Source organism: Colias croceus, chromosome 14 (genome assembly GCF_905220415.1).
Source record: "Colias croceus chromosome 14, ilColCroc2.1".
Classification (NCBI taxonomy): Eukaryota; Metazoa; Arthropoda; class Insecta; order Lepidoptera; family Pieridae; genus Colias; species Colias croceus.
Window position 1 is genome coordinate 4,513,241 of NC_059550.1, and position 19,480 is coordinate 4,532,720.

The 19,480-nt window shown below is 31.9% G+C and overlaps 2 protein-coding genes across 2 annotated transcripts; both read right to left on the reverse strand.

Annotated features, from left to right (window-relative positions):
* Window positions 1-264: 264 nt before the first annotated feature.
* LOC123697213 (probable 4-coumarate--CoA ligase 1) lies at window positions 265-9,754 on the reverse strand. The gene is made up of 9 exons (XM_045643647.1): window positions 9,403-9,754; window positions 6,287-6,497; window positions 5,463-5,609; window positions 4,753-4,953; window positions 4,360-4,468; window positions 3,099-3,325; window positions 2,379-2,557; window positions 1,804-1,959; window positions 265-1,193 (listed from the first exon to the last, which is right to left on the reverse strand). Exons 1-9 carry the CDS (start codon window positions 9,655-9,657, stop codon window positions 909-911), a joined length of 1,770 nt encoding a protein of 589 aa, XP_045499603.1. The 5' UTR covers window positions 9,658-9,754; the 3' UTR covers window positions 265-908.
* Window positions 9,755-11,496: 1,742 nt separating this feature from the next.
* Window positions 11,497-18,815, reverse strand: LOC123697212 (ATP-binding cassette sub-family B member 10, mitochondrial). Its single transcript, XM_045643646.1, has 10 exons — window positions 18,344-18,815; window positions 17,816-18,022; window positions 16,502-16,704; window positions 16,046-16,180; window positions 15,738-15,884; window positions 15,365-15,596; window positions 14,935-15,212; window positions 14,571-14,654; window positions 13,651-13,803; window positions 11,497-12,486 (listed from the first exon to the last, which is right to left on the reverse strand). Exons 1-10 carry the CDS (start codon window positions 18,702-18,704, stop codon window positions 12,190-12,192), a joined length of 2,097 nt encoding a protein of 698 aa, XP_045499602.1. The 5' UTR covers window positions 18,705-18,815; the 3' UTR covers window positions 11,497-12,189.
* Window positions 18,816-19,480: the final 665 nt, after the last annotated feature.

Below are 19,480 nucleotides of genomic sequence, written 5' to 3' on the forward strand. Positions count from 1 at the left end.
TACCTAGTAGTTCTATAATTTTGAGTAATAGCATAGAGCATTTCAACGCATTCTCACACAGCTAGATATTCTCGAACGACACATTTCCCTCTTCCCATTTCCTCGTGATGTGATCATACTTAGGGTGCTTTTTCACCAATAATGTACGAGGAATGTGTTTGTAGTATCGGCTTAAATGTTAAACGCCTTCAAACTAAATGATGAGCTTTTGAGAATAAGTAGTTGTATAAAAGGGAAAGGTATAATTGATAAATAAGAAACATGTAACAACAATAAAATTTTATTTTCAATAAACAATATTTCAAATACTTCATTTAGTTAGATATAGGTATTATTTGTATCAAAATTAATAAAAATATAACTTCCTACTCATGTTACCTTATAAAACTATTCGCTTACAACTAGGTATTTAACTAAAATATAATATCAAAATACGGCGGTCTTTATTAAAAATCGATTCCACATTTAGGTACTTGACATTTTACCAAATTTAATTAATTATGGTAAAAAATTGTATGATTGAAGGCTCTTCGTAATAATGGAATTTATTCTGTGTTTTAACATTATATATGTTCTGGATATTAACTTATTTTTTATCAGAGCTGCCTTTATGATTTAGTCTTGTTTACCATAATTATTATAAATTTATTTCTTGACCGCTTTCAATTTGGGATACCTACATTTATGAAACTCACATACATTATTTATTATCCATGCATCAGACCATAACACAATAAAATATACAATGTGTATATAATAATAATTAGTCGCCTCTTTTAAAAGTTGATCTGAAATTATTTCAACATAATTTACAAATGGTTTTCATTACATTCACACGGTAAGCTAACATCATACACTATGTTGTAATTAAGTACAAACAAAGCAAATTTATTTATTACATCTATTATCTATTTTTTTCTTCCTAAAACTTTCAGTTCATTCCTCATAATTTTGCCGGCTGCGTTTCGCGGTATTGCGTCTAGAAACGCGACGCCGCCCTCTAAGTGTTTGTATTTGGTCAGTTTATTAGCGACTATGTCGTAAACTTGTTTCTCTGTTAGTTTATGGTTCGGTTTCAGAACGACGAACGCTTTGGGCACTTCTCCCGCCAACGCGTCGGGCATGCCGACTACAGCGACGTCTGCCACTTCTGGTTGTTCCATTATGATACTCTCGATTTCAGTCGGCGAGACCTATAAAAATAAATTTTAAGTTTTGAAACTACAATCCTGTTTAGAAAATATATAAATACTAGCTTTCCACCCGCAGCTTCGCCCGCGCAGTCTAAGAAAAACCCGTAATTATAGTAGTATAGTTCCCGTTCCCGTGGGATTTCCGGGATTAAACTTATCCTATTTCCCGGGGTAAAAAGTAGCCTATGTCCTTTCTCGGGTACCAAAATATCTCTATACCAAATTTCATGCAAATTGGTTCAGTAGTTAAGGCGTGATTGAGTAACAGACAGACAGACAGACAGAGTTACTTTCGCATTTATAATATTAGTATGGATAATAAATATAAATTTTCACATGTCACTTATTTTATGTAGTCAATTCGATAAAAAATCGGGGATGAGTTCAATAGACACTGTTATTTTCTTAAATATTCAATATTTTTGAAGTGAAACTACTTAAGGCGCGTTGAGAGAAAAATTTCAAGGACGTGTCAATATGGCAATACCGTTACATATATCATTTGAATCTTGCCAAAGAAGTTTCACTTCTGATATGTGTGCTCGGCAGACACGCTTATTTGATTTTTTACAGTACGAATATTATGTAACAAAATGTAATTCATATTTACCTGGTTTCCTTTAACTTTGATGAGTTCCTTAGTCCTATCAACGATAAAGAAATAATGATCCTTGTCGTAGAACGCAACATCACCAGTATGGAGCCACCCGTCGCTGTCCACTGTTTCTTTTGTTGCTTTCTCGTTGTTCCAGTAACCTTTCATTACCTGTAATGTAATTTTTTTTATTATAATAAAATATAAGCGTAAGAATTAAATATTTAGAAATAAAGTTGCTCAGAGCGGATTTAAACAAAATAAATTTTTCTGTAATGGCAATTTAAATGTAAATGTTTTTGTTGGTGTTTTTTTTTTTTTTACAAAAAAAAGAAACAATATTAACTAGAAATTAAATTAAATCAAATATGTTTAATTGCTCGTATATGGTAATTTACAATATTTATCTCACATATACTGCCATTTTAAATGGCGTGCAAATTTCTTACAAATTAAATTAAGTTTACATTAAATGAGCATACTTAAAATAATTCTATTTTAAAAAACACCATTATTATTTTCCTAGCATTTTTTTAACTGTAACTATATTTTTTAGGTAAAATTTTTCCCTATGGTAAATGAAACCTCACCTGTGGTCCCTTCAACCACAACTCCCCAGACTCATGTGGCCCCAGGGCCTCTCCCGTAGCGAGCGATACGATCCGCGCCTGTGTGGACGGCACGAGTTGGCCCACTGAGCCAATCTTATCGTACGGATATATGTATGGGGTTAGCAACGTTACGGGGGAACTTTCTGTCATACCGTAACCTGGAAATTATAATTAAAAATTAGTATATAAATCTACACTTATATTATAAAGAGGAAAACTTTGTTTGTTTGTTTGATTGTAATGAATAGGCTCATAAACTAATGGACCGATTTTAAAAATTCTTTCACCATTCCAAAGCTACATTATCCACGAGTAAGATTGGCTATCCAGGAAATCCCACGGCAACTAGGCGGGTTTTTCTTTGAAAACGCGGGCGAAGCCGCAGGCGGAAAGCTAGTAGTGTCATATAGTGAATAGGAGCTAGATTTTTTAAGTGCACTTAATTGATGTTTAGAGCATTTTATACATCAGAGAATATTAAAAAAATATTAAGTACATGTTTTATAGGTCGAAATGTTAAATATATATTACTAGCTGCCTCGGCAGATACTGTTCTGCCCTATTGACCCTTTACCGTGTTTTCTCTCCTCAATAACAGCTTTCCTTGGGTTTTACCAAAAATTTTAAAGAAAATAGCCAAATTGGTCCAGCCGTTATTGTATTTTACGCTAATAAGACTACAAATAGAGAAATCAATACCTTGCAACAACTTAATCTGTTCCTTAGTTTTCTCGCATTTAAGTAGGAATTTCTCTAGCATGCTGTCCGTAGTGGGAGCAGCTCCTACCATTATGGTTTCTATGGATTGCAAATATTCCTTCTTCACAGCTGGATGTGTTGCCAAAAAGGCTAATAGTGATGGCACTACGAATAACGTCGTTGGTTTATATTCTACTAAACACTTGATGTAGTCATCTGGTGTGAATCTGAAAGAAAAATACATATTACGTTAAATACTAGGTACATTGCAATACTAAAGTATATTTTGCACACAGCTTCGATTACTACTAATTTATTTATCTATTTAAATTACTTATTCGATATTGAAACGTTTAATTTTAAGATTCATAAAATTCGTGCTTCAAGGCTTCATAGATAATAATTTGCTGAAATCTTAGTAAAAATGATATACATATTAAGAAAATAGAAATAAATGATAGAAATTAAAATAAAATAAGACTGTTCTCTCTATAGTTAATAGTAATAATTTATTTAATAGTGAAAACAGTCTTAATTTATTTTAATTCTAAAAAATCTTTATACAGCTTTTTTCTAAAAATCGGTTAATTGATTGATTGAGAGTCTCAGTACAATATTATATGAGTCTCATAAAATCAACAAAAATACGTATTTGTAAATTTAATGGAAAACAGTTTTATTCTCTTCATTTAACGTGTCTTTACGCTGTGTTACAAATTCGCTAAGATGTGAATTGTATTTGAAATATGAACAATAGAAATCAAAGATCGACATCCGCGCATTGATTTTGTTTTGTAATCAATTCTGTGAACTGCACCTAGTTCATTTTCATCGTAATAAATTACAGAAATACTAAATAAACATATTATTAGCATACAGACTACGTATTAGCTCAATAAAGATAACGTTTTATTAAACCATTTTACAAAAATAGTATTGATATGTCATTTTATTGTTATTTCATGTAACAATAAATAAAATTAAATACCTATAAAGTTTGGTAATATCGGAAACTATTTCAGTTATATCTACACTACAAAGAAGATTTGCATATTTAGGCAATGCGATAAAATAAATTTATAAAGATAAGAAAAAATTCGATCACGAGGCGGGATTCGAACCGCGTCCACGACGCCAATCCGGGGCGGACGCTTGCCCAAAAGCTTGCTTTTCTTTTATATTTTATAAAGCATTTGAATGCCGTAAAACCAAATATCAAATTCAATGCGATAATTTCCTATAATAGTTTTAATTTACTTACTTAGGTATAGATACAATGTGGTATCCTAGAACTAGGTTATAGTTCAAAATACCGTTAAAACCATAGATATGGAAGAACGGTGGAACTGTTAAGATACAATCTCCTTTACCTGAAAATATGATTTATGTATTAATTTTTCGAATAATTAACATTTTTACAATTGTATTATTTATATTTTGAGGATTCTGGTGTTTTGTTGACAAATTGATGAGTTTCAAACACATCAATGACGTTGCAAAAACCGATGTACCATGAACTTAAGAACGTATGCAAAATATCATAATTTGTCAGTAATAAGTAGGTACCTAACTCTAGAATCAACGATCATAACAATGACATAATATAGTCTACCACTAATCCGAGCTCCAAAAAAAATATAATAAAATGTATTACCTTTCTCCCCATCATACTTCATAAACTTAGCGACTTGTACTTGCTTCAAGTTGCTAACCAGGTTCTTATGTGTGAGCATCACACCCTTTGGCAGGCCAGTAGTTCCACTAGAATATGGTATTAAGCATACGTCATCTGCATTCACTGTTGGAAGGTCTGCTTCGTGATCCGCCATTAATAGAGAACGGAGGCCATATACACCTGAAAAAAATAATTATAATAATTAAATTTAATACCCTAGTATTTAAATGGTCTGAATTATGACTAGGATTCATATAAATGAATCCTTTAGCTTATACAAGCGACTTCATCGTAAATGTTCTTTATTCTCGTTGGTCATATCGTGAGCGAATAGCATACAACCATAAGTCATAACTATCATATTATGAAATAGTTCCCCACTTTAAAAAAAATGTGTGCGTGTACTAGTGTGCACACGTAAGAATGAAACTTCTTTATGACCTTATTTTTCAAAAAATAATTTATTATATGCAACTTTACAGAAATACGTCGAATCACGCGTGGTAGGGATAAGAAAAAGATGGCGCGTAACGGAAAAATGTCACGCGTAACGAAAAAATGTTACACTAAATTTTTTTCCAATCCCGATAAAAAAGTTTCACTTCAAAAATATAAGGAAAGGATAGCATGTTAATTAAGTTTTAAGATATTAAAACTATAAGTAAGGGAAAAGTATCCTTAGTCCTTACCTTTAGTTTTATCATCCTCTCCACCCACCCAGATTGTGCCTTTGTAATCTTTGAGAGCCTTGCTAACTTCTAGCGCGACAGGCATGAACATTTCTATCGTAGCGATCGCCTTCACATTGCAATCCATGAATTGGCGACGAACTTCATCTGTATGAAAAAGAAATAAGTACTGAATAGAAAGTTAAAATAATATGTAAGGAAGGAAGCTATTCTTATGTCATCGGGTCTTATCTAGATTATAAAGAGATTATATTTAAATAATTCTAAATATAGAAGTACCTATTCAACTAGAATCTAGATATTTATTTTTTTGTATAATAAATAAGTACTTATACCATTTTAAAGCAAGTTACCTAGGTATATCCAATTAAAAGATTTAAGTGCATTGTTTTCCCCATAACCCATTATTAAAAACGTTAAACATGCGTTTAACATTGTTCAGTGTACACAGATTAATTCTGTGGAACCTATCTTTACTTATGGCTTTAAAATTGCTGACTAATTCCGACCTTTGAACATGCCGTCGGATCAACGAGCTCACATTGTTATAAATGTTTATAGAACTAATTATATAAAAATTACCCACTCCGTGCTACCTATTATCCGGTCTGTGTGTTTGCACTTTGTCCCCACACTCCGTATCGTCTCTACCCATAGAACTACATATTGTATATATATTCAATTAACTTTTGCAAATTGAAATGTAATTAAATTTACACCCAAGTGTTAGGCTATTAGATGATTCGAACATTAGCCACAAACTCGCACTAGTCTACGCTTTCGTTTACCTTACAATCTCGTACAAGCATCTTGTTTTTACTCACCAGGAGTGTACAATGGGTTAGCAAAAGTAACCACCAAGCCGGCTCTCATAGCACCATGTATAAGCACTACAAACTCCGGTATGTTGGGTAGGATGAGACCGATTCGTTCTCCAGACGCCATCTTCAAATGGCCGGCGAGAGCGTTCGCACATCGCTCTATCATCAGCCTCATCATCCCATATTCGTAAGAGCGGCCTGATGCACCGCAAGTCTGAAGAAAAAAGTTATATTTGTTTACTGTGAAATAAGGATTTTCTCATAGAACGAGTGTATAAATAATTAAAACTAAAAAGTGAACACCTTTTATGTATTAAGTACATAGAAACTGGTAACATAATTTATCTTTTGTAGTTTGCATTCTTAAACATATTTCCTTCAACCATATTTAGCACAAAAAATAAACAGGTCATGAGACAGATTAATAATATACGAGTACCTATAATATGGAGTTAGCAAGATGTAAGGCATTAGGTGCGGAATTCATTTAAAACAACGACATCTTACGGCTTTTATCATATATGGTGGTGCTAGTAAACTGTATAATGTGTAGTGGCATTGAAGGTAAAATTGATTGATTAAAATTAGCCATAAACGTTTAAATGTTGCGCATAAATTGCACGGTTTTAAATGTAAATCGTTTATTAACGTGCGTATAACTTACTCTCTATTGGATTTGTAGCAGTTTATTGTAAGAATTTTTAAAAGTTATGTTCGTTAAAGTTGAATTATCTTCATTTTATTTAAATAATGTCGTTCATTAAAGCAGTCAATATTTTACAAATATAAATAATTAACTAGTTTTAAAGATGTTCTAGTATTTTTCAAAGATAGCGTAGGACCTATTTTTTAAAGATCTTATCTACCTATAGTTCAGGATACATCGCCCATTTTTGCAAGTGACTACTATCAAGCTAATTTTCCGTTTGTAGCTTTATTTTGATGAGACGCCCAATAATTTCGTGTACGTGTTCGTTTCGTGTAGTCTCGATTGTGGTAGCTAACAGAGATAACAAGGATAAAAAATTTTGATTTGATGGTTCTCAAATATTTATTACTAACTGAATTTTATTTTTCGTTCAATCTCAAGATAATTACCTAAATTATTCGAAAAAATATTTGTCCTACAAAATCTATGGTTGGTTCAAAGAGTCCCCCTTTCCAAAGTGTATCGATAACGAGGTCATCATAAATGATTACTAACAAGCTGATTTTTTTGTTTTCACTTAGTTAATGTTTATATAATTCAACAGACATATTGTCCTACAAATTGCGTAATAAATATTGGAGAACCATCAAATCAAAAAAAATTATCCTTGTTATCTCTGTTAGCTACCACAATCGAGAGTTTCGTACACGAAATTATTCGGTGTCTCATCAAAATAAAGCTACAAACGGAAAATCAGCTTGATAGTAGTCACTTGCAAAAATGGGCGATGTATCCTGAACTACTACGAGTGCTTACATATTTTACCAAAAATGAACTAAAGAGACAATTAAAAAAATATATATTAAGTTGTGCTTATTTCCTAAGGTCTATTCATCATTCCTAAGGTATCCTTTTATGAAAGTCGTCTGTAGGTATGATATTAGTTAAGTACAGCCTTTAAATGCAGTTTGTTACAAAAAGTAGCTGCGATCAAAGTCCAAGCTTGAGCAAGTCTAGTCACAAATAATACTAGAACCAGTTAGCTCAATCTTGGTATGAACTACATTTAGTTTTCAACTATTTCACGATCATTCATATACTTAGTTTGACTAGTAGTAACGCCTAGTAACCTAACTGTAGAGATAATGAATGATAACATAAAGATTACAGGACTACTGACGAGGTAAGTATTTGTATTTCGCCTTAACACACGTGCACAGTTTATTGTCAAGAACTTGCGTAACTTATCAATGATCACGATTTTACTATTTAAAATATGAGACTGTTTAATTTAATCGAATAGAGATATCTACGCGATTATAGATCTAATTCAAATTGGTATAAGATATCTATCTTACGCAGTACGCTCTATAATTAATGAACTTTTTAGGCAAAGGTTTTGGTAGCTGAAGTCTGAGAATACCTTTACAGCTATCTATTTAGTAATTTTTTTTAATATAGTGTGTAGTGTGTACGCATAGACAAAAAGGACACCTTATATTTTTGTTTTTTAATGATTATGCAGACTTTTTTGTAAAATAAATATCTATTAATCATATATTTTATAATATTTACTAGTGTAGAAATGACCGCTGCTGCCGACCGGTATATTAATAAAGTAAACATACTTTACCTACTCATCAGTCATCATCAATTAAGAATCGGTCATTATTTAATTACTTATTGATTACAAAATATATGTCATAGATTGATAACAAGATGCTTAGAATTTCCTCTCAAAATGATGTTCTCAGTTGTGTCTCGAATTTAATAAAAACCTTTTATAGGAAAAGAGTTTAATTTTTACCAATTGTAAATGTTATAGAATTCTGATCTTTGGATAGATGTTAATCAATTTCAAAATATTAAATATATATAATATATTTTACGTCATATAAATAAACAACCGCAAGCACGCACGTATTTCGAACTCGCAAGACTTTTGGCACATGAAATCGATGAAGACGGCACCATTGAAGTTTATTTATAAACAAGTTTCAAAGATCAAAGTTTACCCTTTCTTTTAAATCGTCAATATACACTTTCCTAAACTAATGTTGGCATGGGTGCATTATTGTAATCATGTAATGAAATAATCGTCATTCACTCGTTTTGTTTTAGACTCAAAGTTCAATATAAAGTATTTTTAATTCATAAGATTCCCTACCTACACAACACGCGCGTTGAAATAGACATGGTATTTTGAACTTTGTACTGTCAGCACTCAGCAACCAATAGCACAAAACAATTAATATAATTTTTACTGTTTTTTTTTTTTTTTGGAAACATCAACTTGCTTACTGTATATTCAATATTTTACACTTCAAAATTAAATATACTAAACGTTACCTATAAAGATTAATTGATATTGATACTAAATTTTAAATGGTATCTAACAATGGTATAATAAATAATATTATTTAAAAGTAATTATAACATACATCACGCAAACGAAGTAATTTTTACTCACCACGCAAGGCATGTCCGGCCATAGTTCAAAATCCCTAAAAACAAATTCCGGCAAGGTTTCATTACCCACTTCAATATCTCCATACAGAGAAGTTAAAACATTATTTTTCAAAGCAGGTGCAGTCTGTGTAGCCAAACACCTTGATAAATTGTTCACTACATTATTGGTTTTAATATGGCAACTATCATTTTGGGCGGTTAAATTTTTTAGGATTTGGCGCGCAATTTTCCCGCGCAAAATTTTCAAAGAAGACATTTCGCGGTGTATGTTTTCCCGCGAAGAAACAACGCGTGAATGTTGCTGGCTATAATGTTGGCGCGTGAGTTGGACTACGACGACTGACGTCTGCCTCTCACAGGGCAAGGTCCACTTTACTATTTTATTACTATTTAAATAAATGCATCATGTAGTGCCGACTGTTATTGTTTTCATTTTGTCCTCTGATAACAGGTGTATGAGACATCTTCTTATCTTATATCTTATCAACATACAAAAATATCTTTCATAGAATTATGAATTATATACCTACGTTATAAAGCCATTTAAATTAATTACATATAAAAGAGAGAATAGGTACATAATATCAACATTGTAATTCCTGTCCCAATACGAAAATGGAGACATCGAATTACATTGGGACTTTGAACACACACACAAATCTGATACTACTTGTGTACATTTGTATCATTTTATACCACCCTACAATCTACATATTTTTCAAACTCATTCTTAGGTATTTTAATTATATAATTTAATATATTTTTTAATTTAATTATACATATTTAATTTATAAGCGGTGTTGTGCTAGATAAATTGAATTGCATTAAAAGAACAAATCGTTAATATAAAACAAGTAGTCATGCAATAACTAGGGCTAGTAATAATCAATCATTTTAAGGTCATCCAACAGCTTTATCATCTAATCATCATAATTGCTCGTAGTTTATTGTTATCTCAGCATATTAATTAATATAACACTCAATGAATGAGTCTTATTAGTAAATAATGCTATTTTAATAAGACTTACCTAACTGTCGAAGTCGCAAGTTGATTGCAATCTGAAAAATTACAAAAATATTAAGAATAGTGTTAATATTAATAATTGTATTTGATAACAAAATAATTACTAACCTGTCTTTTCGCCTAGTTTTAACAACAACAAATAAACTAAAATTAACAACTCTAAATTATTTTGTACCTAAAATAATGTATGTACTTATGCTTATATAATAAGGAATATAAAAATGATTGAATAATAACAATAGCTTTTTATTTCATCCAATTAATTTATATTTTATTCCATTACCCGTTATATCTATACTATTAAATAAATTTGTACATAATTCTTTAAAATTTTACATACACAAAATGTCACTTGCCACCCATATCACAAGATAAATTAACAACAAAAAAAACATATAAAACCTTTGTTTCAAAGTTCAACGCATAGTTTATTAGTGCATCCAATACAATCATTGCTTCATTAAGACCGTTTACTCAGTCAATGCTAAACGACGTATTTGAATGCACTTTGTCATTTACAATAACATAACAAAATATAGAACAACAATACCTATACTTTTCATTTAAACTCTTCACCAAAACTGTCCACAGCGAAAAATCATACATATATTATTATACTATAGGTCCTTGATGTTACTATAAATAAATATAACATAAATCTATACATATAATAAATCTGTAGAAGGGTCAATTCTGTACATTGAAAATATTGAAAAAATAAATACCAGTTGGTGTTACTGGATCAATACCAAACCCAAATATGTGATTAAAAAAAATTTTGTCTGTCTGTCTGTCTGTCTGTATGTGAAGGCATCACGTGAAAACTAACGGTTCGATTTCGATGAAACTTGGTATAATTATACCTTATTATCCTGGGCGTAAAATAGGATACTTTTTATCCTGGAAAAATACGTAGAAAAAAAATTATCTTAATTTTTCAGTTTTATCCATACACGTTGTTCTGTAGAACCGCGAACACATGTTGCGTATTATTATAAGCCTAGCCGTATTTGGGTCCAATAGATATTTATAAGATGTCATTGTCAGAATTAGGTACTCAAAATGGAGAAATTAACCATCCACGCGAAGACCGACATCCGCGCGGACGGAGTCGCGGGCGGAAGCTAGTTTATAAATAAAAAAGGTCTTAATTAAATATTTTATACAAAAATGTGAATATATGGCAGTGATGTGATCCTTAGACAATTAACATGAATAAGGAACAGAAATAAATATCATATTGTACTTGTTAAGCAAATAAATTCTTTCTTACATTTTTTACAAGATAATTGTATACACATTATATAATATTTATATTTACTACAACATATTTTATTTTTAAGAACGATCTATAACAAATATAGGTATTTCTTTAAAAAATCAACAGAGAATCATTGACTATTAAGCATCAACAATTAATTTTAAACTACGTTATATAATAATAAAGCATCGTATCTTATTGTGACTTTAGAAAAATACTTTTCATATTATAATGTTTTGTAACTTAGCAATAGCTATGTTTTAAAGGCATTAAACAAATTGCTTCATAACAAATAATGCTTTACAACTGGAATACAATCTTGAAGATGAACTATAGCCAAATCCAAGATTAAATATCAGGAAGACAAATTTTTCATCCACATCCACAAAATTAAAAAATACATTCCAAATATAATTAAGAAAAAAATCACAAAATAAAAAATTAAGAATCTTGCCACCTATAGTTCACTTTCAAAACCCCATAATTCTATTATCCGCGATCAATCATTTCACATTCAATTTATTCTTTTCTGATTTCGGTTGCGCGAAAGCTTGGTGCGTGATAAGTTCCCTAAAATAACCGTTCGGTTTCTCAATCAATTCTTTATAAGGTCCCTTTTCCATAATCACACCATTACCAATTACCGCGACTTCGTCCGCCGACTGTATCGTACTTAGTCTATGCGCTATTGTCAAAACCGTTCGCTCTCTGCTAATTTCCTTTAGAGCCTTGTCTACTAAATATTCTGAATATGCATCTAGGGCTGAGGTAGCTTCGTCGAGTATGAGGATTTTTGGATTCTGTAAAAAAAAAGGTTTTTTTTTTATTTAGAAAAATTTCAATCGCCATTACAACGACATACGAATGAAAATTCGTGATACTATAATAATATGACGAATTAATATTAAATATCTTATTGTTATCAAATGAGACATATTTGTTATTTATGATTTATTAGCACAAATTGAAAACCAACGTTAGTTATCTTGTACTAAATCCTTGACCCTCTTCACGTGAACTAAAAAATGTCTGACGTTGATAACGTAAATACTTTAGCGTAAATTTTTACGGGCTATTGTCTTCAATCAGAGTATTTAAATGAGATAGGAAAATAAAATAATGTACAGCTATAATTATAGTGTAATGAATGATTATACATATTTGTATTTGTTATATGGGTAGATTTTTAGAATTTCTTATTTATATTTACAGACTTAACCTAGTAACCGATTGGACTGATATTTCGTATGTAGAATATTTCCCTACGAAGCGTACGCCCCCGGCTGCGTCCGGATCGACCAGAGATTAAAACAAAAACATGCAGCCATACATCGCTCGGTAATATATTTCACTCTCTGTAAGTAAATCAATGAATAAAAAAATTAATGACCAATGACCAAAATTCTTTCGCGTTAAATCACCAATCCAACTTATGACATTGCCGGCACTGCTGAGGCTGACTAGCTGTGCTCCCGTACCACACATAAATAAATAATCTATACTAATATTATAAAGCTGAAGATTTTGTTTGTTTGAATGCGCTAATCTCAGGAACTACTGCTCCGATTTGAAATTTATTTCAGTGTTCGATAGATAACCCATTTATCGAAGAAAGGCATAGGCCGCACGAGCCAAGCGAGCGAAGCGAGCGAGTCACGGCAGCGGCCAGCGTAAATATTCAAATAGGTAGCGAGGAGCGAAGCGACGAGCGTGTTAGGTTATATCATCACGCTAAGACCAACAGAGCACTGCAGTCACAGCTAGTAATATCTTAATATATATAAATCTCGTGTCACAATGTTTTTCCTGAATGGACTCCTAAACCACTTAACCGATTATAATAAAATTCGCACACCATGTTCAGTTTGATCCAATTTGAGAGATAGGATAGTTTAAATCTCAAATAGTTTCAGAGAAAGCGGGCGAATCCGCAGGCGGTAAGCTAGTATATTATGATGAGACACCTTAACGATGGCCCGCGCGATGGCGACGCGCTGCTTCTGCCCGCCGCTGAGCTCGGAGCCGCCCGCGCCCACCGGCCGCTCCCACCCCGCGCTGCTGAGGCTGGCCAGCTCTTGGAGCTGTGCTGCTCGGGCCGCTACGAGCCAGGCTGGTTCCTTGGTGAATTCATTGATAAATTAAAACATTTGTTTTAACACAAAAAAAACGACGTGTGGCACTCGGGGACTGCCGCGGTACAGCTATTGCATGCTATGCCTTTGTAGCGACACCTGGCTCTGAATCGCGCAAGCGAAATTTTTTCGGTACAGAGCTATATATACAACTTTCCGACATCATCCATTGGGGCCATAACGGCCGGCCAGTCGAGTAGACTGGTCGAGAAATCTCCTTTTTCGATGAAGGAATTCTACCTTCCTTCCTCCACACTTTCAAGCCACACCTCCGCCCATCGGAGTGGGGGAGCGTGAGGTTTTTCGTTACGGAATTTCTCGATTCGGTCCCCGCGCTCAAGGCCCGCGATAGAAGCTATGCAATAGCTTAAAAAAAATCATTACCACCTAAGGGTTTTAGTGGTGTTTTTACGAATGCTTTCCACAGGCGTGTGTTTGAACCACGGGGTTAAAAAACTTGCGTTATGGAGTGTCCAAATATCTTTACGCAGCGTGCCGCGCAGTTATGTTAACGATATTCATATTTTACGTTTGATCTTGTACGGCAAGGAACTAAGCGGTCATAATATGAACTATGTCTTTTTTTATAGGTACGAAATATATGCGTGCATACAAATTTGTGCAGATGTGGTAAAGCGTAGTTTTGTAGTTTGTTAATAAAAATGGAAACTAGTTAAAATAACGACAAAAAAAGACAGTATTTAGTGTGGAAATGTATATGTACACAAAAATATAAATAAATCAGACTTTACCTTGTTTTCTTCATCCACTGATTCTTCATCAACAAGGCCATAAAGAATATTTTCTTTTATAGATCCAGTGAACAAAACCGGCTCCTGTTACATACAATAAGATACAATATTTTAACATAATAACACTATACAATTTTAATAACACTAATAAAAACTGACGTAATAGCAATGCTTATGCATTTATAATTTAATAGCATTTTTTAAATGTTTGAAATGTAAAAAAAATATAATGCCTGTCAGAGATACTTAATATTATAATAAGAGATATCAAAGCGATACAAGTTTTTAAGACAGGGAAAAAATCTCTAAATATTGATCAAAAACCTGTTTGCGTAATTAATACATAAAAAAAACACTCAATTACCTGACTAACAAAACCTATATGGCTCCTCAACCATACAGGATCGAGTTTCCTTATATCCACACCATCCAATAGTATCCTGCCTTGCTCCGGGTCATATAACCTCAAAATTAGTGATGCTATCGTACTTTTTCCACAACCAGACCTTCCAACCAAGGCTACAGACTTCCCGGGCAAGAGATGTAAGTTCAATCCCTTGATCATTGGCTGCCCACCATATGAAAAGTTTATGTTTTCTAGAAGAATCTCGCCTCTAGGCCGTTCTGCTGGTCTTAGGCCACCTGTAAAAAGCAAAAAAAAAACATACCTACATATTAAGGTTTATATAGACATACATGAAACAGGTAATTTTTTTGATGATAAAAATAGGTATATTTTAGAATGAGGGTCCCCTAAAATTAAAAAAATGTTTTCTTTTTCTATTTTAGCTTACCTGATACAGGTATTTTAGGTTCCCTATCGATAATCTGCCAAAGTCTCGTAGCAGCACCGATACCCTTATTCATTTCTGTATAAAAACTGCTCAAGCCGCCAATACTAATGCCAACATACGCCGCATAAAGCAGGAACGATGTAAGATTGCCGACAGTTAATTCTTCCGTCGCGACCATGCCACCTCCGTAGTAAAGTACTAATATGATTATTGTGTTACCAGATAAACCTGTCTGAAAATAAAAATTAAAAAAAAAGGATAAAAATTAAATCAATTCAAAAAACCAAAATAAAAAAAATTATATTTATAAAAAATATATTTAAATGAGACTGAATTTTTACTAAATTCATACTTAAAAACTCAATATACTTACCAAACCATAGAAACTGCCAACTGCTAGTGATTCCTTGTAGGCTAATTGCAACAAATTTTCAATCCTTTGTGCATATGATTCACATTCTTTTTTCTCTTTACTAAATGCTTTTACTGTTTTTATATTCGATATTTTCTCTTCAGCTAACTGCAATAGTACAATACAAATATATTGAATTCATTATAATTATTCTATATATGCATTGTAAATCTTTAAAAAAATTAACACACTTTTCAACCAAAATATAGGTGTTTTGTGTAAGGAGAGGGAAAAGAAATAACGATGAGATAAAGTCAATTATAGCTCACCTCACTGGTTTCAGCTAAAGAATCCTGCATCTGTCTCGTTATACTTCTTACAAATCGTCCATATATTACAGCCAGCATTGACACTGGTGGTACAACCAAAAGTCCTATCAGGGCTAATGATGGCGACATATAGAACTAAAAAAATATAGAGGAATATTAGTTGTTATAATTTATATATTATTATTCATATTGACAATTGGTATCACATTCACAGTAATAATTTATGTTATTGAAGTTGGAAAAAAAATTCAAAAATCTATACGAACTTAAAATCGAAAGCGTAGAATTTCGATTGCTGAGAAAAAGCAAAAAACGACAAAGCCATATTTTTAACCGACTTCTAAAAAAAGAGGAGGCCGGTATATTTTTAGTCTGTTATATTTTAAAATGTTAATCATTTATTTTCAGAGTAATATAGTATTTTTGTTGCGTTATTTAATGAAAGGAAACATTTACCATCATACCCGTCCCAGCACCGACCATAAACAGCGACCTCAATCCATCGCTAACATTCTGACTCAAGTTGCGTCCTACCAACTGAGTATCCGCAGACAATCTATTTACTAATTCACCTGTGGAATTCTTGCCGAACCATTGTGGTTCCTGTCGTAATATAGCGCCAAAAACTTGCTTACGAAGCGACTGTGTCATTCTTTGACCTGAAATGGATTAATAATTTTACTAGTGAAATAAAAAAATGGGAACATTTTGTAGAACATTTTCAACTGGATAGCCTTTCCAGATGATTGTTCCCTTTTTTTGTTTCAGAAACTTTTTTTTATGGATACGGAATTGGAGATATTAAAAATTTTAACCAGTATGAACATCAGATGAATTATACCCAGAATTTTAAAGGAGATTCTTAAGTGACATGTAGGGAAACAATCATTATAAGTACATTAATGACAAAAATATCACAATTAAATTTAACTTTCCAGGTGTGAAAATGTATGTAAACATTACTTAGTATGTAATTATCATCATAATATAAAGATAATAAACCAGTGTGCATGTAACATGTAGTATACATACTACATGCTTTTCTTTCAGTACAGTTATAACTTTGCCAATAGGTACATACTATAAAACAGCTTCCCTAAACTAAATAAAAAATAATATGATAACAAGGTTAGCCTGGATAACTAGAGTTGAACAAAATAGATTCATTATCTAGACTTAATACAAAGTTTTGTTTAAGATAACAGAAATTGATATTTTTTGCAATATTACTGAGCTTTGATCTGCTGATTAGAAATGTTTCACACATCCACAAGTATTATTGTTAAATAATCATATATTATAGATAGGGAAAAGATTTATTTCATTGCCGGTAATGGTGATATAGATATATAGGTACTAAATTTAAACAAATTATGAAGTAATAGAAGTTTGTTCTGAATTAATAAAAAAAAAATCTACTTTTAAACCATTCTATTGCAAAAAGGTTGGTAAATGTTTTAATAACAATAATTATCATTAGTTAAACAACATACTTAAACATTTCTCATTTTGGCGATTCATTACTCAGAACCTATAAGCAATATAATATAACATTAATCAATATAATATTGATAGACCGTTGTTTTCCTATCTGATGTTATCTTCATCAGATATTAAAAATAACCTACAAAATGATAATTTTTTGAATAAGTAAAGAAACATAATACCAAATTAAAAGTAATTTGGTGTACTCTAAACATGTTTGCTATGATAATATAGTTAGAAGGAAAACTATATTTACAACTGACTTATAAATATACCATTGTTTACCCGATATTGACATCAAGTATACTCGTCCAAAATTGCATAATCCGCCAAGAAGGAACACTCCACATAGCATTAGGCATAGCGAATCTAGTTTTTCCCGCGCAGCTCCCAAATCACTTGTTGTGTTATAAATTATATCTAACACTTTTCCGAGAGAGAATGGTATTGCCATTGTCACACCTGACGATATAACAAGAAAACCAATTGCACCTGGAAATTTCGAAATAATTACATTTTTTCTGTGAATGCTCACAGGCAGTGTGTCTCAGTAAGTTATTAAAGATACACATTTTTCATTTTTGTAAAATTTACACATTAATATATTTATTATTCCATTAAGTGACTTTTGGATCATTATTATACATATTATATTTTAAAATAATAAGTGCTTTTTATTGAGTAAAGAAATGACTGGTTTAAAGTGATTAACATAACCAGTAATTTTACTCATAAATTTGCATACATGCAAAGTTTTTAAGATTTGATAATCTATTATGAGTTTTTGATATCTTTTCATGACAGACGAATTACCAGTCAGAGTCCATTTTTCTGGTGCAGCTAAACCAAACAATCTCTTCAATTCTGAAGACTTTAACTTCACATTTGTAGTAACAACAGTTTTATCTTTTACTGTCTCAATCTGGTCGCTTTTTTTCTGAGCATCCACTTGACTTGTATAATGTCTTGTTTTTAAAATATAAATGTTATTTTTGCTACACAAAGTTCTTTCATAATTATTCGGTAACACTCCAAATTTATAACTAGAACTAGAATATAACCTGGAACCACAGTGCTTACAAGGTCGAGTGTGGACAGGTATTTTGCGAAGGAATTTTGTTGTTCTGCTTGTTATTTTCACGTCAAAACCTTTAAAAATCAAATTTTGCAGCATTGTGAAATTAAATTTTTAAATTTTAGTTAATAAAAACAAAAACATAGCTGTCAAATCCCTGTCATATCTCACACAATCAAATAGCCACAAAGGCCACAACCACAAGTCACAAGAGTCAAGGCGACGCGCGACCAATCGCGCGACTCACAGCTGACACTGCTGACAGAACACTGGCATCTATTATCTGACGGCTAACTTTTTTAATTTTAGAATGTTACCATATTATTTTGTTTTAGATATCTCATCCTGCTTGATAAAATGCAAATTAAATATTAGAAAGGAACAGGTTTAGTCGGTTTTTTACTATAGGTAAACCAGAATCTGATGGCAATTAGGGAAATCAAAATTTTGAGTGTGCAACCCTAGGGAAAATGGACTGAACGATCTTGATACTGCTTATTTTTTAGTTTGTTCTCAATATCATTAGTCACATTACATAAGTGGACAATACTGTACTTAATAATGAGATATCCACTTAATATTATGTAGGTACATACTTACATGTATAATATACATATTACTTTTACACAGGTAATACATATTATTATTTACACATATCTATATTTGTATGTTCATTATCATTATGCCATGTGAAAATATCGATGTTATATAGATATAGGTAAACCAGAATCTGATGGCAATTAGGGAAATCAAAATTTTGAGTGTGCAACCCTAGGGAAAATGGACTGAACGATCTTGATACTGCTTATTTTTTAGTTTATATCATTAGTCACATTACATAAGTGGACAATACTGTACTTAATAATGAGATATCC

Bases quoted from the DNA above. Each gene is read 5' to 3' on its own strand.
- LOC123697213 (XM_045643647.1), bottom strand. From the start codon at position 9,657: ATGTCTTCTTTGAAAATTTTGCGCGGGAAAATTGCGCGCCAAATCCTA. The intron at 6,498-9,402 runs GTGAGTAAAAAT...TTTTTTCTTCAG, and splicing joins GGCCGGACATGCCTTGCGTG to ACTTGCGGTGCATCAGGCCG. The intron at 3,326-4,359 runs GTAAGTAAATTA...TTTTTCTTTCAG, and splicing joins CACATTGTATCTATACCTAA to ATTCACACCAGATGACTACA.
- LOC123697212 (XM_045643646.1), bottom strand. From the start codon at position 18,704: ATGCTGCAAAATTTGATTTTTAAAGGTTTTGACGTGAAAATAACAAGC. The intron at 18,023-18,343 runs GTAATTCGTCTG...CGAAATTTCCAG, and splicing joins AGAAAAATGGACTCTGACTG to GTGCAATTGGTTTTCTTGTT. The intron at 15,597-15,737 runs GTAAGTATATTG...TTTTATTTTCAG, and splicing joins TTGGCAGTTTCTATGGTTTG to ACAGGTTTATCTGGTAACAC.